This window comes from Colossoma macropomum, unplaced genomic scaffold (genome assembly GCF_904425465.1).
Source record: "Colossoma macropomum unplaced genomic scaffold, Colossoma_macropomum, whole genome shotgun sequence".
Taxonomy (NCBI): Eukaryota; Metazoa; Chordata; class Actinopteri; order Characiformes; family Serrasalmidae; genus Colossoma; species Colossoma macropomum.
This window is the reverse complement of record NW_023494800.1, coordinates 30,419,105-30,445,935: the sequence shown is the minus strand read 5'-3', so window position 1 is coordinate 30,445,935 and position 26,831 is coordinate 30,419,105. Positions and strand designations below refer to the sequence as shown.

General features: G+C 42.2%; 1 protein-coding gene across 3 annotated transcripts in view; it reads left to right on the top strand.

Annotated features, from left to right (window-relative positions):
- The first annotated feature begins 6,060 nt into the window (after positions 1-6,060).
- The window catches only part of col5a1 (procollagen, type V, alpha 1), a 138,986-nt gene continuing 118,215 nt past the window's right edge, over positions 6,061-26,831 (top strand). For all 3 annotated transcript variants that reach the window (XM_036588764.1, XM_036588762.1, XM_036588761.1), the window contains exon 1: positions 6,061-6,532. In XM_036588764.1, coding sequence (XP_036444657.1) covers positions 6,433-6,532 — 100 coding nt within the window. In that variant the 5' untranslated portion in view covers positions 6,061-6,432. The remainder of the gene's footprint in view (positions 6,533-26,831) is intronic.

The following is a 26,831-nucleotide window of genomic DNA, read 5'->3' as shown; positions in this document are numbered from 1 at the left end:
AACCTTAAGTTTAGTCATGAATGTTTTTTGCTTCTCCTTTAAAGTTATCATTTCCAAATTACAGTAAAACATCTTCATCTGTTTAAAACTGTGAATCTTGAAGGCCTCAACACTCTCAGAGGAGAGCACTAAACACCCAACTCTGCTGTGGGACCACCATGCATGGTGTGGGGCAGTCAATTGGTTGCGTGGCATGGAGCATGGAAACTGGCAAGATGGAGCACTCATTTTAGCAGTAGAGTGCCCTCTACTGGTGGGGTGGAGAATTTCCACTGAATATGTTGCCATTGTTCAAAGAAACACACTGAACGTGAAGGGTGAGCAAGACAAGAGTGGGCAATATAAATAAACATGCCAGTGGCTAACAGGAGAAATCAAATGAACGGCTACTTAAAATCATGTTTGCATTAAGGATATTTGGCAACACTTTGGCATAGAGGGACATTATAGGCTCTTGCAATAAGGCTTACATTACAGCTTAATGAGAGCATTACAAGTACTCAAGGAAATGCCTAATTCACTGTAGTTACTTCTTAATAATGTAGTAATGAGCAGCAGTTAATTATCAACAACTGCCTTGTTGCATTACTAGGGCATCATAATATACCGAAGTCTGGAAATGAAAAAAATAAATAAATAAAAGAAGGAAATAAGTCACAGAAGCTTCACACTGGTCAGGTCTCGTGGTCCAGTAATGTTTTCCTTTGCCCATTTTTTACTACTTTATGTAGCGTGGTCACTTTTGGTGTCTACTCTTTGTCCTTAATTTAAACCAGCTGATGTTGATGTCATGTGAAAAGGGTATCAAGGCTGTGTGGCTGCTGGATGAGTGAGCCTTGTGGGCCGTTATTCTTTTGAGCTTCCTGTGACTCATGACTCATGTTGGATATACGACACATTTAAACATAATGTGAACAATTGAACAAAAGAATCGGATTTGAGTAGTAAATCAGTATCTAGCACTTGAACAGGGCTTTATTTGTAAATGACAAACTACTGGAACACTGAGAAGCAAAGGATCCGCAGGGTCGATGGGGTGGGGGTTGGCCCGGAACAATAAAAAAAGAAAGTAAGGTTTCCCATAACATTTGATCTTACTAATGATGACTAATGTGTGCCTTAATTGAATGTCAAAAAATGTCCCATCAACAAACAGCTTATAATGCGTGAATAGATCATAAGTGGAGTGGCGATGGTGTGACTGGTTGGTAGAAATGAGTCAGAACCACAAATATTTGACTTTGAAATTGAAATGTTTGATATTGACCCATCAAAACTCCAGAATAATCAATAACTATAATTATAAGCATTTCAACCTCAAACTGAGACGAGATCATTTTCCAAGATCATCACTGGCGACGACTGGAAACCTAAACGCAGCTTATCCAAGACACCAACCAAGCACACCATAAATATTACATGAATATAATAACTAGATTCATCAACTCTGTCCAATGCTGGTTCTTTAAATCAAGTTCTGTTGCAAGTTCAGCAAGTTTTTCAGTAATTAAAAAAGAGTTTTGTGTACCTCAGTTTGAGTTTTCATGCATTGATGCCTCATAGTTATGGTTACTCCATCGTTCACCAGAGATCAAGTACCTGCGAATTTGTCCATGTCCATCCAAAACAACAGTCTTGGCACTGCTGCTGCTCACAAACCACTGGTTTAGCAAAGCGTTACTTTCATCTTTTGAGGGACGAACATTCACAGCAGTGGCGCATTTGCGAGTGATAAACAGTGTCTGGATCATTTTTAGTAATGTTTCTCCACAAGCCCAAACAGAAACGAGGTGACACAACACACCACACTTTTGTGACAGAGTTGTTTGAAGAAAATATTATTGTAGATTTTTGTGATCCAGCTCTACAGATCATATTTAAATAAGGTGGCGGCTTCATCTGGCACAAATTAAGCCCTAAACTTGCAGTGTGAACATAACCAAAAGGTCTTAATCATCATATTCGGTGGTCAAACAGCTGGGATTTAACACAGATCCTGTTTGCACGTGTTCGTGCAACCACACGAGTGAAAGTGTTTTAAGGACCCTGTTTATGTGTGTTACGTTGTAAAACCTTTTTTAAGGGAGTTGCCCCCCCTCCCCAACGTTCAGGAGAATCCATCACAACAGGACACGCATTCCTCACATTCCTAACGCAGGCTGGAGGGATACATCACCCCTAGCCTGGGCAGGGAATCAGACATATTGTACTGCTAAAAATATCCAAAAAAGAAAAGATTTATGATGCTCAAACTGCACTTTCTACAACCATGATTCTCATCACACTGCCCTGGATTCACACTGCACTGCAGGACGAGCTCTAGATAACTACATGGTCACTGTCGGAACAAAACCTCGTATCTCCAAAGCTCTAAATTTACAGAAGAACTGGCCTATGCAAGCTTGTTGATTGGCTAAATGAGTGAACTAATTTGAACTGACGTTGAAATTTGGCCCAACGTCCCTAAACCATTCTTGATCTACAGTGGTGATTGAAAGTTTGTGAACCCTTTAAGATTTTCTCTATTTCTGCAAAAATTTGATCTAAAACTTCATCAGCCCTAACAGAAGGATTAAGAGAACCAAATTAAACTAATGAGAATATTAGACTTATTTATTTATTTATTTATTGAGGAAAATGATCCTATATTACATATCTGTGGGTGGCAAAAGTAAGTGAACCCTTGCTTTCAGTATCTGGTGTGACCCCCTTGCGCAGCCGTTGATTAGTCCTGCACATCAGGTTGATGGAGTTTTAGACCTCCACACAAAACAGCTTCAGCTCTGTTATGTTGGTAGGTTTCCTCCCATGAACTGCTGCTTCAGGTCCTTCCACAGCATTTCTAGAGGATTAAGGTCAGGACTTTGACTTTGGCCATTCCAAAACATTAACTTTACTCTTCTTTAATCATTCTTTGGTAGAACGACTTGTGTGCTTAGGGTCGTGGTTTTGCTGCATGACCAACATTCTCTTGAGTTTCAGCTCACAGACAGATGTCCTGACATTGTCCTTTAGAATTTGCTGGTATAATTCAGAGTTCATTGTTCCAGCAATGATGGCAGGCTGTCCTGGCCCAGATGCAGCAAAACAGGCCCAAATCATGATACTACCACCACCATGTTTCACAGATGGGATAAGGTTTTTATGCTGGAATGCAGTGTTGTCTTTCGCTGAAAATGATACGCCTGATAATCTATTCATGACAACAGCTCTCTTTTTTACTTTTTTGCATAATTTGAAAACTATTGATTCCCCTCAAAATGTGTTAAAGGTTCACGATGAATGGAACAATAGTAATGATTACTCCAAAACTTCACTTTATCCTCTATTAAACAGGCTGTTTTTTCTTCAACACTGATATATGTAAATGATTCGGTTCTGATTGGCTGCCCTGCATTATGCCTATTCATGTCAATTCAGTGTGCAGCAGTCTTAGCTTGCATGTAGAAAATATATTTCAACTCATTAATGTCCTCGTAATTCTGAGGATCCAGCAACATGCAAAGGGAAAATTTCCGTACGACAAAATGTATCCGGTTCTGAATGTTCCACAGGATGCAATACCAGCGATCAGGGGATAGACCTGGACATCCTAATATGGTCATGACCACATAATGATGCATAACTTCAAAGATCTGTAGGTGGTTGTATGTAAATGTGCTGCTTTTTGACATCACAAAAACATTGGATTCCAAACAGGCCATTGGTGCAGCTTGTTTTGCTCATATAGATGTATGATTTGGGGAGGGAACAGTATGTGTGTGACATCATGTAAATAAGTGTGAATTCTGCTGCAGTCTGAGGCCAGTAAACAGGGCATTGTTGAGGAGAAACAGTGGGCTAAATAGTGGGCTAAACTGGGGTGACATGTAACAGATCTGTGTGTTAAAAGCACATCACCCCTGTGGCCTTGCGCACTCCAGCTGTCACACACATTCAGGGGTCCTGGTGCGCAGCTCTTTAAATAGAATCTCACTTTTTTTTAGCACAAGCCTTGGCTGAGCACTCTCAGAACACTCAGATGTGCTTGATTTAAATGGGTACATCATTTCCACATGAATAAAATACCTCACATCAGCATAGCTTGGTTTCTGAGAGGAGTTAGTTCTGAGTGAGTGGAAGGACAATGGAGGTGTTTCTAATTGAGTGGCCAGTTAGTGGAACTACAGGGAAGGTGTTTCTAATAAAGTGGCCATTGAGTAGAAGTACAAGGTAGGTGTTTCTAATAAAGTGGTCACTGAGTGGAAATACAATGTAAGTGTTTTTAATGAAGTGGCCAGTTAGTGGAAGTACAATGTAGGTGTTTCTAATAAAGTGGCCAGTTAGTGGAAGTACAAGGTGGGTGTTTCTAATAAAGTGGCCAGTTAGTGGAAGTACAAGGTGGGTGTTTCTAATAAAGTGGCTAGTTCGTGGAAGTACAAGGTGGGTGTTTCTAATAAAGTGGCTAGTTCGTGGAAGCTCAAAGGTGTTTTGAAAAACCAGTGAGTGGATGATGTTTCTACAGACGTGTTTGCTATAATATGTTAAAAAGAGACATTTATTTCTGATTTACTATATCAGATTTTCAGTGGGTCAGAAGTTTGCATACACTTAATTTTTGGTGGCATTGCCTTTCAATTGCTTAACTTGAAGCAAACTCTTAAGATAGCCTTCCATGGGCTTCTCACGACACTTTGCTGGAACTTTTTGCCAATTCCCCCTGACAGAACTGCTGTAATTCCATTATGTTTGTAGACCTTCTTGCTTGTACATGCTTTTTCAGTTTTTAGTCCACAGATTTTCTATGGGGTACAGGTCAGGGCTTTGTGATGGCCACTCCAACACTTTCACTTTGTCTTGAAGTCATTTTGACAGGAATCATTGTCCTGCTGGAAGTCCCAGCTGTAACCCCGTTTCAACTTTCTGGTTGATGTTTTTGGGTGTTGCTTCAGTATTTCCAGAAAAACTTCCTTCCTCATGATGCACCAGTGCCTTTTACAGAAGAACACCTCCCACAATGTGATGCTGCCACCACCAGGCTTCACAGTTCAGGTGTTCTTTGGATTAAAAGCCTCACCTTTTCATTGATCATTATGGTCAAACAGTTCTGACCAAAGAACGCTACTGGAAATCTAATGGAAAACAATATTTTTATTTCTCTAATAGAGTTGAAATTAATAGCATTGATATTTCTGTCTGTATGATTTCCTGTCTGTATTTTATTATTCCTGTACACACTTTAAAAAGATGGTTCTTCAAGGGTTCTTTAGTCAAGGCAATGGTTATATTCACAAACATGTGTTGCATATAGAACCATTTTGTGCTTAAATGGTTCCTTGCATGGTGAAATGGTTTATCAGATTGGTTCTACTATATTGCACCAAAAAAGGTGCTGCTATTTTTACGAAGTCAAGCTTGTAACAACAGAAGAACCCTTTTTTGGTGCTATATAGACCAAATACAAAACATCAATCTAAAGTACCATTTTACCATATAAAGAACCATTCAAGCATTAAATGGTTCTATATAGTCCAATAAACGTACTTGTACCCTAAGTAGAACGCCTCAACACTAAATGTCCTGGTTGTAACAACAGTAATTGCTGCGGTTGAGTTAGAACATTAGCACCCTAGTTAGAGTATATGAGCTAAACGTTCTAATTGGAATACTAGCTAATCACACTAGCTTTAGTTCCATCTAGAACTGCCTTCACTGAAGAACCTTGAAGAACCATCTTTTTAAGTAGAGGTAGAAGTATCTCCGAAAATACGAAAAAGCTTGACCAGTCACTGCCCACATCTGGTTACAACACGTCGGAAATTAGCCACTCTGGGAATAGAATCAAATGAATCATGTCAACGAATCGACCAGAATCGACTCAGTGAATTGAAGTGACTCGCGGCGCGCATCACCGTCTGCGGGACGCTGTGAGCTGAAAGTTGAAGACAGTCGGAAAGTCTTTGCCCCGCCCCTCCCCGCGATCAACCAATGAAGCGCCTCTGATTCCATATGGGCGGGGCCTGTCGCGCGCTCCATCCTATCCGCCTGCTGACTGACAGAATGTGGGAATGCGGGTTTTTTTTTTCCTCCTCAACTTTGGCTCCGAGCAGTTTGAGTGACGACGGAGAGAGAAGGGGGCATCATTTCAGCTCAGAGGAGGAAGGCTGGATAGAGAGAGCAGCGGAGAGAAGGAGAGAGGAGCGAGCGAGTGAGAGAAAGAAGAAAGAAGAGAGAGAGAGAGAGAGAGAGAGAGGGTGCCCCCATCCGCTGAGAGGACCTGGAGGATCCCACCAACTTTATGGACGCCTGAGAGACTCCGTCCTCCCGCCTCCTCCTCTCCCTTTCTCCGCTAGGAGTTCTCTCCTCGTCTGCGCTCGTGAGACCGTCTCCGCTTTCTCCGGTCGTCTGTTTAACTGACCGAGCCTCGCTTGGTGCGGGACAGCGCTGGCGACCATGGACACCCCTATAAAGTGGAAAGTAAAACGGAGGCTAAAGGACGCGGGGCTCAGTTTGGCGGTGCTACTGCTGCTCGTGACCTCGCGAGCCAGCTCAGGTAAGAGAGCGGTGCAGCCTCGCGCGCCTGTCTGTCTGTCAGAGAAAGACAAGAAAGGAGAAGAAAAACGGGTGGGTTCAGCTCGGGCTGACTCGTCTCGGTCCCGGGGGTCTCAGGGAGGCTGATGGTCCTTTTTTTTCAAGAACCAACTAGCGGTGAATCCATGGCTGCCGTCCAATAAGCGTACCTGCGCCCTAAGTAGACCACTAGATAGGCGCTCTAGTTCAAACAGCAGTTATTATTGCATTAGAATTAGAACAAAAGCAGGCAGAACCTTCCAGTTGGAACGCAAGCAGTCCAGTTAGAACGCTAGAAAACTAGCTTTCTAGTTTAAACAGCAGGTAAACCTAGCTAGAACACTAATCATCCTAGTTAGAACCTAACTAATCTGGGTGGAACCATCCAGTTAGAACAGAAGCAGTCCAGTTAGAACGCTAGAAAACTAGCTTTCTAGTTTAAACAGCAGGTAAACCTAGCTAGAACACTGATCATCCTAGTTAGAACCTAACTAATTTAGGTGGAACCATCCAGTTAGAACAGAAGCAGTCCAGTTAGAACGCTAGAAAACTAGCTTTCTAGTTTAAACAGCAGGTAAACCTAGCTAGAACACTGATCATCCTAGTTAGTACCTATCCACTTTAGGTAGAACATTCCAGTCAGAGCACAAGCGCTCCAGTGAGAATATTATCTAGAACACTATAGTCACTCTGGTGAGAACATGAGCAGTCAGTGTAGGATGTTCCAATTAGAACACAGGAAATCTAGCTAAGTGTTCTAGTAAGAACACTAGATAACTAGCTTTTTAGTTTGCAGCAGTTAAGCATTCCAGTTAGTACGCTAGCTAACCACCCTAGTTAGAACACAAGCACTCCAGTTAGAACGCAGGCAGTTTCTAGGTAAGCACTCTAGGTAGTCATCCTAGTTAGAACCTTAGCACGTTCCACTTAGAACGCAGGCAGTCTAGTTGGAGCACCATACGTGCTACACTGTGTTCTGCTTTATACAGCAGCTAAGCATTCCAGTGCACTAGCTAATTGTCTTAGAACACAAGCTGATCAGTCTAGTTAAACATGAGGATTGTAATTAGGTAAAGGATGTGTTCCAATTAAAACTCAAGCATTCTAGTTAGTACACTAGAAAATCAGCATTCTAGTAGGGTAGTCTACAAGCAGTCTAGTCAGAACGTTCTAGTTAGAACAGAAGAACCCTAGATAAACTTTCCCATAGGAACAGAGTTGTAGTATATGTGTGCATTTTGGAGCGAGGTCTGATCTGGAGTGGTTCCCTTACTTCTCTCAAGGGTCGACGGTTTTATTGAGAACGTTTCCAGAGCTGGAACATCTGCCTGGTCCGTTTAGTGCTACACGCCCAGGCTGGTGGTCTAGAACCTCACTGTTTTAGTGTTAGAAGAGGTTTAATGCAGCTGTAACTGAGGTAATGTTAGGTTTGGAAAGTGCCACAGTGTAACTGCTGCACCATTTAAGGTGGAACGGGAAAATTTCCAAAAAGAAACTCTTCTTAAATCTTTTAAATCTTAAATCTTTTTTCTTTTCTTTCTACACTGAAAACTCCACTGTGAGAACCGTTAGTTCTGGAGGCTCGTGCGCTTCAGGACGGCTGCATCGTGAGAGGGGGTGGGGACGGGGCAGGGAGGGGGCGGGGCCTATGCTGTCAGGGCGGAGTCGCCGCGTGTCATCTCTCGCTTGCGGTGAGCGTTGCCAAGGAGACGGCCAATAAATGCCTTTAAAGATGAATAAATAATATGTGGCCTTTTCTTAACAAACCAAGCAGCCGTTATTTTCCTCATATTAAAGAAGTTATTCTGAGGACTTTATTATTAATAATAATAATAATAATAATAATAATCATCATCATCATTTTATAATATTAATATTTTATATTTTATAAGTGCTCCTTTTTTTTGGTTTAGTTTCATTCGGTTCTGTTGGCTTCACATCTGAGAGCTTTAGCGTCAGCTGTTGCTTTATGCTAGGCTACTTTGACCACTACACTCTAAAAAGACGGTTCTTTAAGGGTTCTTTACTGAAGACAATGAACCCTGAACACTCAATGGTTCTTTGGTGAAGTGGTTCTTCAGACTGATAGAAAATGTGTTGTATATAGTTCTATAAAGGACCTTTTTGAAAATGGTTCTATATAGCACCAAAAGGGTTAAGGCTTAACATCACAACAGTAGCAGAACCATATTTAGTGCTATATAGAACCATTTCACCCTGCAAAAAACATTTAAGCACGCTCACAGTTCTTTAAGTGTTCATGGTTCTTTATAGAACCATTGTTTTTACTAAGGAGCCCCATTTTTGGTACTATACAGAACCATTTCACCATGCAGAAAACCTTTCAAGCATGCTAACGGTTCTTTGAGTGTTTGTGGTTCTTTATAGAACCATTGTCTTTACTAAAGAACCCTTGGTGAAATGTTTTTTTGCATGGTGAAATGGTTCTATATAGCACCAAAAGGGTTAAGGCTTGACATTGTAACAGTGGCAGAACCCTTTTTGGTGCTATATAGAACCATTTCACCATGCAAAAACGTTTAAGCATGCAAATGGTTCTAAGAGTGTTTGTGGTTCCTAATAAAACCATTGTCTTTACTGAAGAACCCATGGTAAAATGTTTTTTTGCATGGTGAAATGGTTCTATATAGTACCAGAATGGTTACAAACTTAACATTGTAACTATAGCAGAACCTTTTTTGATGCTATGTAAAACCATACCAAAAAACATTTAAGCATGCAAATGGTTATTTGAGTGTCCGTGGTCTTTAATAGAACCGTTGTCTTTACTAAAGAACCCTTGAAGAACCATCTGTGTACTTTGAAAACGTAAAAAAAGATCTGGAGAAGCTGTGAAGTGCAGAAATGCAGCGAGCGCAGGGTGTGGCTGGGAAAAAGTAATCTGAAGTGGCAGTCTGGAGAACGTACAGCAGCGTTTAGCCTCATTCCCATTCCGCTCTGTTCTTTAGTTATAGGCAGATGCACAGCTGGGGAAGTGCTCCGTTTGGGCTGTGTCACATTTGCAGCAGTGCTCTTGTGTTGGGTGTGCGGTTGCTATAAATGTGTTAAGCAGTCTGAACACTTCAGTGTTCTGAGGGTTTTCTATGCTACTATATATATATAGTTTTACAGTTAGTAATAAAAGACCCATGTTAAGGAGTCTCTCTCTCTCTCTCTCTCTCTCTCTCTCTCTCTCTCTCTCTCTCTCTCTATCTGGGGAATGCCTCTCTCTCTCAGATCAGAGCAGAGGGAGGGACTGAGAAGTCCATAGAGAGAGAGTGAGTATTCAGATTGGTGTGCGTTCTGCAGGCCGCTCGGTGTTCGGAGAGCGACTGAACTCTTTTCAATCTTTGCCACTTTTTGTCCAAATTGGGCTGCTTCCAAAGGGGAATTCCAACAATTTTTCAAAATTCCCTGCATAATTCAGTGGTTGAGAGTGGTATGAAATGGGTCATTGTAGATTTTACAGTGGTGGTAATAGGAACCAGGTGTCGCCAAATATAGCCATTTTATTTCCTATCCAACTCCACCAGTGAACCTGCATGAGTCTCGAGTTTTTTTAATGGAATGTTAATGGTGGTATAATAGTGGAAATTCCAGAAATTAAAGGTTTTATCTGTCTGAAATGTCCACATTCTCAGAACTAGCATAAAACAATTGAGGTTTTAGTAATGCAGGATAAACTCTAACCACTTTACCATGTTAAGCATTTAATTTTGGTGGAGTCCCCCTTCAAACGGGCCAAGTGTGTTTTAGATTAAGATGCATTGTGAACTGTGGCTCCCAGTGTTTAAAACTGTCACGTTTTTACTTTTCTGCATATGGGGCTCCGTCCCAAATCACCGTGCGTCCTACTTAGTGCACTTCCTTTACGATCACCCTGAGCACTTCCAGGCCGCATAATGAGGCGATGGCGTGATGTTTTTGAACCGCTGCCACGCTGTCATGTTCTCCGAGCTCAGCTTTATGCGGGTCGAGCGGTCCGGTTAGTTGCTAGGGGGCGTGGCCACACAGGGTGATGTAGCCCAGTGAGCGGGATCAGCTTAACGAAGGCAGGCAGCTTTTATGGTACAGTGTGTCCTGAGGGATTGTGGGATGCTGGAGGCCTTGATTGGCGCCACAGGATTACGTCAGTGCTTCAGAGTGCATGGCAAGTCGTAAAAGAGCTACATTTCCTCCAGCCGTGAGGTCGTGTTTTACAGCACATGCTCCATTTTACAGCCTTTTATCAAATTTTTTTCTGAAGCTGAGGTTTCGCAACACGTTTTGTCTCCGAAATATTGTCTGAGGTATTGTTTTTGTTTTAAAGGGCAGCTCCACCAACTTTGCAAAATTTCTGCTTAACAAAATCAGGGTGGTTGGATGTGAAGTGGTACGTTTTAGAGAAACTTACAGACTCAGATTTCTTCACAGCAGTGGTGGGTCACCAAATATAGCTGTATTAGTTACTACATACTACTTACATGGACCATGCATGGATTTTAAGGTCAAAAACCTTCTTAAAACTACCGTAAACCAATGTCTGAGACATCAGGCAGTGAATTCATAACCATTTCATGTAGTAACTTTCTGTGAGGGAGCTTTTAGAAGTGGACATCTGGTTCCTATCACCACCACTGTGAACAGTTCTGACTCCAGAATGGAGCATTTTACACCAAACCACTCTGAATGACTCTGTTTACATCTCAACCATTTAATTATGCATAAACTTTTGATAAATCAGTGGATTTCCCCTTCAACTACCAGTGTTCATTTAAGTTTTTGAATCTTTCACTTTGCACCCGAAGTGAAAGTTACGTGCCTCAGGTGTGGCCGCTTGGTAGCTAGCCCGTAATTAAGAGTTACGACCCATACTCCCCAGGACAGGGGGCAACTCGAGCCCAGACCAGGTGAAGGTAGCCTGAGGTAGAGAGGCAGATACAGCCCTCCGTATAAGCCCAGGAATTTTATAATAAAGTCTTACTTACATCAGTTATAAATCTGTCCCTGTGTGCTAACAATAGCATCTGGCTTTGGCTGCATACATTAAAGCTAATTAAACTAATCTTTATGTACTACAACATGCTAATTAAACTCAGACTAGTCATACAGCCAGTAAGATGTTTCACTGTTCTTGGATATGAGGCTGGTTTTGTGGGACGTGCCATTTGATATTAGTTCTTTGTGTGGAAAAGCATAAAAGATGTTTTTGTTTTTGTTTAGTTGGTGCGGTTCTGAGTTTACGACCTTCATTTCTTTGCAATATTCTTTGCGAGCTCTGATCTCCACCTTCAGCTCTGGCACATTATGAGGAGCTCGAGATTCTCGCAGAAACCACAACAGCTCAGATCGCTCACTGTAAAAACAGGAGATACCATCGCCGGCCGTCTGCTAAAGCGCTTTCCCTCGCTCAGTCTAATTTATTCTGTCGTATAAACCTTTAGCCCCAGCTGCTTTTGGCTTGCGCTTATTAAGCGTCTGGAAGAAATAGTGCTGAGCCACGTTCGTAAACTTAACCCTTAGAAGTCTGGAGATATTTTTGACGCTTTTCTCAACTGTTTAAAAGGCCCTTGTCCCATATTTTTCCACTTGTAATTAACCAGAAACAGTCATAATTCATCTCTGCATGCCCATTTTCCAACCTCACTTCATCCCTTAGAACTAAACAAGCTTTGTTATTGCACCTCTGAGACTGATATATGTAAATGAGCTCTGTTCTGATTGGATGTGCCTCATTCAAAAAGCAGCGTGAGCTGAAACACTCCTTATAACTTTAGCGTGAGTGGGTGGGGCTAAATGCTTTAGGCTATATAGGTGGATGTGTGTAAATGTCTTGGTTTTTGTGACATCACAAGTACAGGGACTTCAAAAGGTGCAGCTTAGTTTCTGTATATGGACTGTGGAGTGAATGGTTTTGAAACTTTAACAATGTTTAAGTAGTCAGTTTTCCACAATATGGGCGCTTTAAATGTAATAATGCAATGAAATAATTACAATGATATCAAAATCATATCAGTATCAGCAGATAATTGCTAAACAAATTGGGTTTTTGCACTAAAATATCTTATTCATTTTATTTATTTGTATCCTGCCGAAATAAACGCTATATTGCTCTGTGATGCTGATCGAGGTAGATTTAGTCCTGATTTCTGCATTTATATGTGTTTCCGTATCAATATCGGCAGATGTGTAAACAAAAATATATGGGATGTCGTCTTTGAGCCACAGTTTCCTTATTGCCGCATCCTTATACATGGTTAAGTTAGTAGGTTATGTAAATTAATTACATTTACATACAATTAACATGCTATTTCAACAGGTTCAGGTCTGCACTTCTGACTTTCTTGTTTTTTTCGATGACCAAAATGTGAAGGACGGTAAACAAGACAGTGGGAGGAACAATAATTCAAATCATAATAAAATATTCCATTTTCTACTTAACAGACAAACTGGTGGTATTAAAAATATACAATCTGCAGCTGCAAGTAGGAAATAATTAGCACAACAGAAGGACATGCGACTGTAAGATGAGGCCTGTGATTGTCCTTTAGTATTGGCAGAGAGAGAGAGAGAGAGAGAGAGAGAGGGAGACACGCCTGCAGGAGAAAAGTACAGACAGATGGAAGAAGAGAGAAGGAAGGAGGATGAAAAGGGAGACAGGCAGAAGAGGAATGTCTCTCTGGGTGAAGATCTGTAGACATAGCTTCAGGAGGCAGGGGTCATAGGGATAGGGGTCAAAGGTCAACTGTCCAGGGCGTTGACCCCCCCTGTTGATGACCACACCAGAAGGTTTACAGTTCTCTGCCCTGAGGCTCAGAATGTTTGAGTGAAAGACCATTTTGTGCTGTGTGAGTGTCAGGACTGCACGATTATCAATTATCACAATACTGGCCTTTATTACTGTGTCACTGATACTGCAGTAGGCTGTAATATGAAAACGAGCCCTTAAATTATTTACATTTTTACATTCTTGTGCTTTACGGCATGACTGATATGAGCAGTTTGTGGCTGATACTATACTGATTTTAAGAGGCTAAGGATTCCGATTGGACGATATCATTTTATGTTTAGATTAGCTTTAGTTAAACAGTGCTTTATGGATGATATAGTTGTCAGTTTTTTGATTGTGAGAGTTTTAAAATAAACAAACATATAGAAGCCACATCGTCACAATATGGAGCAATATAATCACAATTCTGGCAGTTAGTGTCGTGCAGCCCTAGTGTGTATATGTGTTGGGCTTTAGAAAATTTTGTGATTATGCAATTCATAATGTAATGCAAGTGCAAGCTGCATTCTGAGCCTTACAGCAGGGGGGCGCTGTAGCGATAGCCAAGTCTGGCTAAGATGTTTTGTACAACCAGCGTGCTTTTTCTCAGTCAGCTGTTATGGCAGACCAGCAGTTGAATGAGTCTTTTGCAAAAATGGTTTGCTTGCATAAACACATATCGCTGCAGTCAGAACAAAACCTGCTCTGATCAACAGTGAAAATATCGGCCAACGGTGAAAATATCGGCCATGTGTAGCTCGTGCTGGGCCATACGGCAAAAGTTTAACATTGTAATACTTAACATTGTTTTCAGCACAGTGAGTAGCACTGTTGCCTCACAGCAAGAAGGGCCTGGGTTCGATTCCCCAGCCGGGCAACCAGGGTCCTTTCTGTGTGGAGTTTGCATGTTCTACCCATGTCTGAGTGGGTTTCCTCCCAACTGGAGATGCTAAACTGGCCCTAAGTTTGTGTATGACAGTGTGTGTCTGTCCTGTAATGGACTGGCGACCTGTCCAGATAGACTCCAGCACCCCCGGCGACCCAGGAGGATAAGCGACTTAGATGATGAAACTATCGAAACTGTAAACGCAATGATTTTTATTCAGTATTTTACACACTGTGTTGCACTACATCCAGGTAACAGGACTCTCTTTAGAATGAAACAGGCAGCTGGTCGGTCTGTACAAGTACTGACGATGTCCATGATATATTCAGAAAGGCATATCGTATCGTGATATGATTTATCACGATAACGATATATATTGTCATATTTCCCAGCCCTACACGATTTCATGGTTATTATGAGGAACATTAGACACCTGAAAACTCCACTCAATATTCAGACTACAGGCAAACAACAAAAGCAGAAAGATTCCTGCGTTTTTGAAATGATGGAAAAATTCATAAGCAGCAGCCAGAGTGCGAACCATAACTAAAAATCGTGGAGTGCACGCCTTGCATGACCAGCCATCTCCGACCATGTGGTACGTTTATTTGATAATGTATTAAATTTTATTTTATTGTCAGTGTTTTTCATGTCCTGAATTTCAGTGTCGGCCATAAGCTTTCATTCCGATGCATCACAGAACCGCGAGAACTCACGCTGAGTTTGTACAGCGGTTCGCGTTTGCAGTGCGTTGTTTGGTTGCGTGCTTTCACAGGGTAAGGCGCGCATGTTCGTGACTGAAATTATGTGCGTAAGATTATAGTATCTGTTTCACTGTGTTATGACACAGATCGTAGCTGCTGTGATAGAGCGAGTGAGCGAGTGGGTTTTAGAGCAGCGAGGCTGTTTTCTTTTTTCAGGATTACATTAAGAGCTCGACACACTCCACCACCCACACACACACCCCTCATACAGCCAGCCTGTTCTCAACCGTGCATGCGTATCTGTGTGTGTGTGTGGAGGTAATTCTAGACTTGATTATATTGGTTTAATTCAGTATCCCGATGTTTTCTGTATATATGTCAGTATAACACTATCTAATAGTAATAAAGTCAGATTTAATGAAGTTCATCCATGTCGTTCATCCTAACTGTTGCTGTGCTATGCTAGAGGAATATCTTACAGAGCTTGTTTTGATTGGATTTTTTGTTCTCTTAAAATAAAGGGAATTTTTATACAGTACTGTACATGGTAACCAAACAGAAAGCACATTAGCAAAATGGAAACTAAAAACTATTTGAAACGCTGTTTAGTACAGTAACCTGTCCAGAGTGTATCCTGACTTCTGCCCAGTGACTGCTGGGATAGGCTCCAGCACCCCCCACGACCCAGAAGGATAAGCGGTTTAGAAAATGTGTGTGTGTGTGTGTGTGTGTGTGAGTGCAATAGCATTATATCATGATATATCCATATCACCCATATATGGCCCAGAACTACACTCTTAAAAAGATGGCTCTTCAAGCGTTCTTTGGTAAAGACAATGGTTCTATATAGAACCATTTGCATGCTTAAATTGTTCTCTGCATGATGAAAAATGTTCTTCAGATTGATGTAGAATGTGTTCTGAATAGCGCCAAAAAGGGTTCTGCTATTGTTATGATGTCAACCCTTTTTGGTGCTATTCAGATCTATAGATTCTTTTTCAGGTTCAAAATGTTCTATATGTAGAACCATATACAACACGTTCTCCATAAGTCGAAGAACCATTTTACTATGCAAAAAAAAAACAATTAAGCGTTCCAGTAGTTCTTTGAGTGTTCATGGTTCTATATAGAACCAGTGTCTTTACTAAAGAACCCTTGAGGAACCATCTTTTTTGAGAGTGTACATATTAGATCTGGATCAGTTTGTGTGTGAGTGGGTTTATATAGGTCTGTATGTGGATGAACGCTTTAAACTCTAAGGGTCTGTGATTGGGTCCAACTTGCACATAGATTTATAGTAGATTAATATTGTTTAGGTTAGTTTAGTGTAGTTTCATATTAGTTTCTAGTTTCTGTAACTGTAAAACTGATATATTAGTTTCATGTAGTTTTACATTGTATATTAGTTTCTGTATGTAGAGCTTATATACTGACCAAGTCCACCTCCGTGTTTCTACACTCATTGTCTATTTGATCAGCTCCACTGACCGTATAGTTTCACTCTGTAGTTCTACAGTTACAGACTGTAGTCCATCTGTTTCTCTACATACTTTGTTACCCTGTTCTTCAATGGTCAGGACCCACATAGAGCAGGTATGGCATGCAGTGTGTGCTGCTGGAGTTTTTAAACACTGTGTCCACTCACTGTCCACTCTATTAGACACTCCTACCTTGTCAGTCCACCTTGTAGATGTAAAGTCAGAGACGATAGCTCATCTGCTGCTGCACAGTTTGTGTTGGTCATCCTCTAGTCCTTCATCAGTGGTCACAGGCCGCTGCCCACAGGACGCTGTTGGGTGGATATTTTCGGTTGGTGGACTATTCTCAGTCCAGCAGTGACACTGAGGTGTTTAAAAACTCCAGCAGCACTGCTGTGTCTGATCCACTCAGACCAGCGCAACACACACTAACACACCACCACCATGTCAGTGTTACTGCAGTGCTGAAAATGATCCACCACCCAAATAGTACCTGCTCTGTGAGGGTCCATGGGGGTCCTGACCACTGAAGAACAGGGTAAAAGGGGGCTAACAAAGTATCAGAGAAACAGATGGACTACAGTCTGTAACTGTAGAACTACAAAGTGCACCTATATAGTAAGTGGAGCTGATAAAGTGGACAGTGAGTGTAGAAACCTGGTAGGTGTGTGTGGGTGGATGGTGGGTGGTGGAGGGGAGTGTATTAGGCATTGTGTGTGAGTGTGTGTGAGTGTATGTTGGTGATTCTGTGAGTTCGAGTTCTCAGACATGCAGTGCTTTGGTTTTGGGTGTTGTCTTTCAGGAGACGTGCTGTATGAATGGACTCTTTGACTCGCTGGGTCTCGTACGGACCCCCTTTTGCTTTGTTATGATTAACAGGACGACCTGGAGGGGGGCGGTGGGTTTGGGACACACACACCGAACTCAGGGTCCCATGGAGTTGCGCACTCACTCACATGCAGCAGTGGCATTCCCTGCATACCTGTGTTAGCATTAGCCACCGTGGCTAACCCCATGACCAGGTGGGATGGCCTCAATCCACTGGATTGATCACAGTTTGTATCTGTTTCTATTCTTTTTCGGATTCTGAGAGGGAGAGAGGGAGGAAGGGAGGGAAAGCGTTTCCCTTTTTTTCCTTCACATCTGGAAAGAGTCATGGAGCTGTCTGCTGATCCTGGAGAAAAAGGCAAGGAAGAAAAAAAAAAAACTGGAGAAAAAGGAAAGAATGTGTTCCAGATGTTTTTTTCTCTCTCTCTGGTGGTGGAACAAGGCAGAAAGGGGGAATGAAATACCGTTTCATTTACAGAACAGAAAAACACACGGTTCTCTCTGAGCGGAAAAAAAAGACACAAGGGAGGTTTCGCTACTTTGAGGGAGGAGTGGGGGGGGGTGAGAATTTCAGAGTCGATAAAACACTCATAGAAAGTATGTGGTGGGTGGGGGGGGGCATGCTGTGCACGTCTGACTTGTCCACTCTGTTCTCAAATGGCGAAGGCCTTTAATAACCAGACTGCACGTCGAATTCTCTCAACAAAGAAACTATATTTGTGTATCCTTATGTTTCACGAGGGTCCATTAGCTCTGATCGAGCTCGGCTTCGGCTCCGAACACACATGCACTGTTTTCAGAAACAGAGAAGAAGAAGCTCAGATAGCACTTCAGTGCAGTTAGAAGCCCCACAGTGCAGCACACTTATTCATCATTAGTGCATTCAGCACTGCAGTGAAGCCGCAGCATGAAAGAGGCCCTTTATACATCTTACCTGAACATGTTCAGCTGCTGTTCTGCACTTGCTTTAGTTTGTGAAGAGTGTATCTGTTACTGTAAAGCAAGAAAAGAGCATTATAATAATAATATATAATATCGCTGCTGTCAGAAGAAAACCTTGTTTTTCAGTTTTTGGCATAATTTGAAAATACCTGTTGCTCTTTACGTTGTATGTAAATTTCATGATGAATGGACCAACAGACATGACCAAAAACTATTTGGAAAGATGTCTGGTTCCATTGGTCCAAATTGAAAGTAAAGTATGTTTTTTCCTTCTCCTGTAAAGTTACCATTTTGGTATATGTATATCATCGCTATCTCCACAGAGGTAACTTTACAGTAGAAGCATAAATGTTCTTAACTCCTATATATATATATATATGTGTGTGTGTGTGTATATTTACATGTGTGTGTGCGTGTGTGTGTGTGTGTGTGTGTGTGAAAGACAGATAGAGAGATGGATAAAGAGAAAGACATACAGAGAAACACAGAGAGAGAGACATTGATGAAGATAAGGAAAGAGAGAGAGAGACAGACTTGGAAGAAAGAAAGAGACATGGAAAGAGATAGGGGGAGAGGGCTTTAGACAAAGAGAGAAACAGAGAGAGAGATGGATAAAGATAGAGAGAAACTTGGAAGGAAGAGAGATAGACAAGGATTAAATAGGGAGAGAGAGCCTTAGATAAAGTTGGAGAAAGAGACAGATAAAGATAGGGAGAGAGAGCTATAGATAGAGTTAGAGAAACAGAGAGAGAGAGAGACGTACACAGCTGATGCGTGATGGAAAGCACGTTTTACAGCACTGATATTCATGTATGTGTAAAGCGACTCACAGCAACACATACAGAGAGATGTTTTGCAGAAGTGCTGCTGGACTGAGAGAACAAGCACAAAATGAGTTTTAATTGTGTGTGTGCGAAAGGTCTCGGAGGGAAAGCCGAGTCCGACCAGTCTGCATCTGATTACACACGACGTGTGAAAAGCCTGTTTTGTATTATGGGATATTGCCGTGGCGATGAGGGCTGGAATCCGAGCGCCATGGCTGTGTATGTGTGGACTTGGTGGTGGTGACCTCCTTCTGTGAACCCTGCGCCTGCATACCAACCTTTCATCTCTCAAAGAGGGCATTATGGGAGCTGGAGCTTTTTTCATGACCTCCACACACAGATAGTATAGTGAAGATTCAGCTCCTCAGCTCCCTCTGCTCATCACAGAGAAGCGTTATCTCTGTATCATCCACAGAAACGAAAGGAGAGCTCTTTCTTTCTCCTGATGCAGATGGAGTCACAGTTCTTTACTAAAGAACCCTTGGTCTTTATAAGAGTGTGCCTAAAGTGTGTGACCAGTAAGCATCAGCAAAGGCTGGACATCTCGCCTTTTTTCCTTCAGTCTGCTCTTGAGTAAGTGAAATGCATGTTCAGTCAGGTTTGGGTCAGGTTATTGACTTGGCCAGTGAAGAGCGTCCGCTTTCCTTTCTCATTTTTTGGCATCATAATAACCCACTTTGCTGGCGTTGCCCCACTTTCGGCCCTCATGTTGGGAGACGACAGCAACAAATACAGCTGCCACGTCCAGAATCAGCCGAAGCTTCTGTTAGCTGTCCTGCGCATGAACTAATGATCCAAAGACAAACAACTGGCCAAGAAACTGCCGAGCAGCCAAGTGTCCACTTATGGTCTCCTGAAATGGGCCGGTATTTCGACATGGTTTACGCAGTGTAGACACAAACCCTGTAATTACAGCTGATATTGTGTACTCAGCCTCATTGTTTCAGACCCAGTATGGAGTGTAGAACTAAAATAGGCGGGTGCGCGGCTACTCGAGTACTCGGCTGACCATCCTTGTATTCAAATGCTGAAATCCCTCTTCAGGTATTTGCTTCATTACTGGAAGGTGCAGAACAATTCAATGCTAATGTTATGTTTAAAATGGGATAGTTTTGCTCGATATACTTGTGTGCCTGAATGTGACCAACGATGTGATGGTAATCGTGAGTCCGTGAAGGTAGCGATGGCCGGCCTTCTCTCTAACTAGGCTACCTACTCTCGCTGTGTTTCCTAGTAAAAGAAACAGTGAATATTTTTCTGACAAACTTAACACTTTGGTACAGAGACCTGCTGGTGACGTCCCGTCTAAATAACAATAATCCGTGGCCACAACTCGGTAAGGCGTGAGAACGAGATAATTAAGTAGCAGCCACGACTTAGGCATAGGAACGAGATCCTAATGCGTGGCCCCGACTTAGAAGGGTGTGGGAATGAGATAATTAAGCCTTGACCATGCTCTCGTTCCCATGCCTTAGTAAGTCATGGCTACAACTTAATTATCTCGTGTTCATGCCTTACCAAGTTGTGGCCACGCACTATTTTTTATTTATACAGGATGTCATCAGCAGGGCTCCGTATGTTGGCACCTTGCGTAGATGACGAGTCCTCATCAGCGTCCAGTGATGCTGCTGTAGTGTTAACTCATCAGCTCATCCGAAGGGGCAGCCTCGGTTACTCATCTTAAACGAAAATCAGCTCTTCTTGGCTATTTTTAGGTGATAAAACATGTTTTCAAATGTCATATTTGGACTTTTTAGCAAAGAATCCCATGATATTCAGGGGGAAAACATACATAGTACAAAATGTATCAGCTGTGAAATCAGCAGCTGCTTTGAAAAATGCATCGATTTTTCCCATCGAGGAAACCGGCTTCTTCCCGGGGCTCCTGATTTGGCCGTCACAGCATCTACAAGTTTAGTTTTCCTCGCTTTGGAAGGTACCAGTAAGCTGCAGAAAAATTAGGGATTCATAATATTTCAACTTTTCATTTCTCCTCATCTTGTTCTCATTATGGCTCATAACTGAGCAGTCTGAAAATAAACAATAATTATTTCCTAATTGCTTTCCTCACTTATTTTTGAGCTAAATTAAAGATGTAAATTAATGCTTGCGCAGCTGGGCTTGGGTCTTGAGCCGTTCGTCGGGTTCGTTTATGGTGATGCGGTCATACCTGCCTGTGCGCATGTGTGCGTGTGCATGTATGCAGGCCGCACAGGTCTGGACGTGCTATTAAAGTTCTGGAACAGAGCATGGAAACCTTCGGTGCCCACGGAACATCCAACACACAAAGATATTCGAGCAGTAGCTGCCACAGAAACCACAGACACGTTCAGCTCCTTCCAGAAAGGCTTAGAGAGACATTACAGAGCACGGGACAGAGGAGTTTTTGTTCCAGAGTCTGGATTTTGTCTAAGTTTGTGTGGCTGCTGGTGTGTCATCAGTCTCCAATCTGCTGATGTCATTATTTGGGTGTAAGGTAGCAGCTTCTCAAACTGCCGAGCCAAAGCTCTGTCCTCCTACGGCACAGCAGACCATCTCTCAAATCATCGGCTCATCTTTAGGTGAAAAAATGGAGTTTCCTGTAATCTAGCAAGTGTAGCGGAATTTCCCGTTCCACCTTAAATGGTGCAGTTACGTTGAGGGGCCTGTACAGATGACAGGATGTAACTGCTGCATTTAAGGTGGAATGGAAGTTTGCTTCTTTAGTTTTAGCACTGGAGCTACAGTGCTAATATAGCTATTGCTGGAAGCTTATAAACATGAACACCCACCTACACTCTAAGGGGGCTGGGCAGTATGACAATATACACCGATCATTGTCCATTTTATCAGCTCCCCTGACCATATAGGTGCACTTTGTAGTTCCACAGTTACAGACTGTAGTCCATCTGTTTCTCTGCATACTTTGTTAGCCCCCTTTTACCCTGTTCATCAGTGGCCAGGACCCCCATGGACCCTCACAGAGCAGGTACTATTTGGGTGGTGGATCATTTTCAGCACTGCAGTAACACTGACGTGGTGGTGGTGTGTTAGTGTGTGTTGCGCTGGTCTGAGTGGATCAGACACAGCAGTGCTGCTGGAGTTTTATAAATCGTGTTTACAGTTTTTGTAAATTGAAATATCGCAGTATTACATTTTTGCCATATCGCCCACCTCTACGCAAGCACTTATCTCCACAGCTGACCGGTCAGTATCGAGGATGCCTTCTCTCTCAGTCTCTCATACAACACAGAGGAAAAGCTAATTTTGGCTGCTGAAATCTGTACAGCACTCCACACAAAGCTGAACACGGTCCAAATGTGAAAAAGAGTTTTATTGTTATTAATACATCAGTGTTGTTGGGATAAAAATCTTCTCTCAACATAGTAACTTTACAGGAGGAGGGAAAAATGTGCCTAACCTTTGAATAGATAGACTTGAATAGACACAAGATTATTTTCGGAGTCAGTGAGGCCTATTTGTGGTGGTCCACTTTGAAATTCTATAAAAATATAGTCTATAATTGGAGATGACATGTCAGACGTGCGACTCCGGGCCTAAACAGATTTCTCCATGAATAAAATCAATTGCTTTTACAAAAACTGTAAACTCGTAAACTAAAACGCTCCAAACCTGATACACTTTGCTCTACGAGTGTCACTGGATCTCTGAGTTGTGAGGTCATTTAGCAGCTGAAATGTAAATAATGCTACATGAGAGTTAAGACTGACCTCATCACAATGCCCCACACTAACCAGCAGGCTTTGTCCAGTGTGGTAGTTTAGAGGCGTTTGGCAGTTTTAGGCTGCAGTTTGAGTTGCTGGTGTTCATATATAACAGTGTAGAAGTCAGTAGCAGTTGACTTTCATGTGACATCATTTTAGTGCTCACAGCAGAGACACTTAGGGGGAAAATGTATGAAAGACAAATAAGCTGCAGTCGCTGTCCCGTGTTTGCCTCCTTGTCAATCGAGTGTTGGTTACTCTGCCCCTTAATAAGGACGTCTCACAGACATACGTACAGCACATAGCTAAAAACACTGGTGTGTTCAGTATGAAGTATGGATTTTGTCTGCTTTTCTGTTCGAGAATCAAAAGAAAGTTATGAATCTGACGTTATGGTAGGAACTGACCTCTGTACGTAGGTAGAGCTCCAGCAGCAGGCTGTGCAAAACTGTGCACTGTTGTGGCTTTGCAGACTTTATAAACCCTGATATACAAAGTGTAGGAGGCATCATGGGAAATGTAGTTTGTTTTATGATGGGCTGCATTGGCCTGTGATCCGACTGAGGTATCTTTTCGCTTTAATGTGGGTGACTCCAGATTCCTTTGACGCTGAAGGAAGAGAGTGTGTGTGTGTGTGTGAGTGTGTGTGAGTGTGTGTGTGTAAGTGTGTGTGCGTGCATGTGCGTGTGTGATTGTGTGTGTGAGTTAATAAAAGGCAGACGTGAAAAGTCAGGAAGAAATATAGAAGGGCTTCATGCTTGCTCAGCGTGTTTCAGATGAAGTGAGGAGCAGAGCAGGAAACACACACACACACACACACACACACACACACACACACACTCACACACACTCACACAGAGAGAGAAACCAAACCACTACAAACGCTCCCTACACCACACCGCAGTACCCACTTCACCACACCACACTGGAGCACACAGTATATATAGAGAGAGAGAATATAGAGCGAGAGAGGCAGAAAGAAATAGAATATATATATATATACACATACAAAAAAAAAAATATATATATATATATATATTTTTTTTTTATGAGAAACAGTGAAAGTAGAGTGAGGGAAATAGAAATAGAATGGATAGATTTTATATACACAGAGAGAGAGAGAGAGAGAGAGACAGACAGACAGACAAATAGAAACATAATGAGAAAGACAGAAAAAGAAAGAAACAAGAGAGAGGAAGAAAACGACAGAGAGAAAAAGAAAATATAGACAGAAGGAAAGAAAACAGAAAGAGAAAACATGGAAAAATAGACAGAGAGAGAGAAAGAGGGAGGTGGAATGTATTTTTTCAGTAAATGCGGTTGTTAAAAAAAATAATCTGTGTTTTGAATATGAAAGAACAGAGTGAGAGAGAGCGAGAGTGAGGGAGAGAGAGGGAGAGAGAGAGAGAGTGAGGGAGAGAGAGAGAGCGAGCGAGAGAGAGAGGGAGAGAGAGAGAGAGAGAGAGAGAGAGTGAGGGAGAGAGAGAGAGAGAGAGAGAGAGTGAGGGAGAGAGAGAGAGGGAGAGAGAGGACTAAGAGATGAATGAAGTAATTGATGAAAGGACTTCAAGAGGAAAGGAAGGGCAAAAAACGGAGACAGGGAGAGAGAGACAGGGCAGAGGTCAAACACTGTGACCCCATGATGCCATTTTCCACAACCTCACGTTACCCATAAGCCTTTTCCTCCCCGCGGTCTGGGGCCGTTAAATGCGGAGCTGTCAATCACTCGGGCAGGCCTATCATCGAGCTGTCAGCGCAGGCTATAATCCCGCCCACGGCCACAGGCCGTCCACTCGCACACCCGTAATTACTCCGCCGGGAGATGAGCGACGGGCGGCTGAACTCTCTCCATAATTGCTTCTAACTCGCTTTCTCTCCACCACTTTGCGGTTTTCTCGTCTTTTTCTCCTCCGCTCAGTCGAACTCCATTCTGCTGATGTCTGCTGATCATTCTCCACTCTGCATCCTTCATTTTTAGCAGATTAGCATGCAGCTAATATGGTCGTCTGGGTTGCTCACACGCTAAAACTCTGATGTCTTCAAATCTGGACCTTGAATCCTGGTCCTGGATTTTGTGATCACTGGTAGGTGGCTCTTCAAATCAAAGACCGGAATCTGGATTCCAGATCTGGATTTTGTCATTTCTTCTGGAATGAAGGGTGTTCGTGAGGGAGTTTGTCCTCCTTTGCTGCAGTAACAGCCTCTAAAGTTCTGAGAAGGCTTTACACTAGATGCTGAACATTGCTGTGAGGATTTGATTGCGCATTAGTGAGGTTGTGATGTTGGATGATCAGTTCTGGATCACTCCAGCTCATCCCTAAGGTGTTGGACGGAGCTCCATCACTCCAGACATGTTCACTGCTCCACAGCCCAAAGCTGGGGGGCTCTCTAGCCCACACTTGGCACATGGTGACCTCCAGAGTATGCCATTCTATTGGTCAGTGCTTTCCTATTGACATTACTTTTGAGTATTGAAAAGGCCTGTACTGCAATAACAATTCAAGGAATGTTCTAGCATTCTTTATCTTACCTGTTCTCCATCTGCTGCATCTTTAGCATACAGGCGATAACCACGGACAATAATTTTGACGGCTTTCTTTGAACTTCGTGAAAGGACAGTAAACCCACTGACCCGTAGATGCAGCTGTATTCCTTTAACAAGCAGTATGTTGTGCAGGCCTGCTCTACTGAGCAAAGAAACACTTGCCTTTGATGAGAGATGCATTTCAGAGACAGCTTTTAATCAGGAATTCCACCTATTTTTCTAAATTTTCTTCATATTTCATTGTGTGAGATGTAAACAGAGAGATTCAGAGTGGTTTGGTGCGAAATGGTTCAGATGTCTTTACAGTGGTGGTGATAGGAACCAGGGGTCGCCATGACTACAACACAAATATAGACATTTTATTTACTATCCAGTAAATAACCACCAATGAACCTACACAAGTCTTCTGAGTTTATATGGAATGTTGATGATGGAAAATAGCGGAAAATCTGAAATAATATGCTTTCTTTGGGCACTAATTTGCCTCACAGCACCCTGCATATTATGTATCCCTCCACCATGAATGGAGTTTAAGGCCAAAATCTTCCCAAAACTGTCATAAAACAATGTGTAACACGTTAGGGAGCATATTCATTACCATTTCATGTGTGGGAGCTTTTAGAGGCGGACGTCTGGTTCCTATCACCACCACTGTGAACAATTCTGACTCTGTGAGTTTCACTAGAACAGAGCGTTTCGCACCAAACCACTCTTAACAACTCTGTTTATAAGCATTTAATAAGGCATAAACTTTGGAAAATTGGTGGACTTCCCCTTTAAATCTTTGTGACCCCATTCCCCTACAAATTTTATTTGTGATGTGAAGTTATTCTGCATTATAGGTTGCAAAGTTTATGTGCTGAATGTGTAATTTTCTTTAATGCTGTGCTGTGTTTATTCATACTGCGTATAAATCTGAATATGATGCACAAGCATGCTTGTGAAAATGCTCCTACGTGCTCCAGCGAATGACGCCACAGCTGGTACTGAACCGTGAGCGAATGACTGTAATATTTTTCAGATTCCAGCAGCGTCTGACAGTCAGAGGCGTGAATATATAAGATGCAGGTCTAAAACAAATAATTTGAAAAATGCAGTGAAGCTGATGTTGGCTTGTTATTCGATTCTCCCGTTCCACCTTAAATGATGCAGCAGTTACATTCAGGAGCCTGTACAGGTGCCAGAATGCATCTACTGCATTTAAGGTGGAGTGGAAGATTCACACAGAAAGCTTGTGAATAAGAAGTGCCTTGTAGAAATGAAGATGTGAAACGACTTTCAGCAGTATTGACACAGGTTTATCTGTTCATTGTTTAGTTTTTTTTTTACTATTTTGCGCAATAAAAATAATTCCAAAAACTTTGGCTGTTAAAGTAGTTCTTATTAAAAAGCGAAAGGACCTCCCAGAATGAAAATCCACTGAGTTAAGGTATGAAAATCCTGGTGCTGTTGCATTATGGGGAATGAAGTCCGCTAATGAGGCGAATAGCATTTGAATCTAGACCATTGCATTATGGGAGATTGAGTACAGTCATAAGGTGTAGTTCTGTGGTTCTACACTATTGCATTATGGGAGACATTACAGTAGCAAGCTGTAGTTCTGTGAGTCTGCACCATTGCATT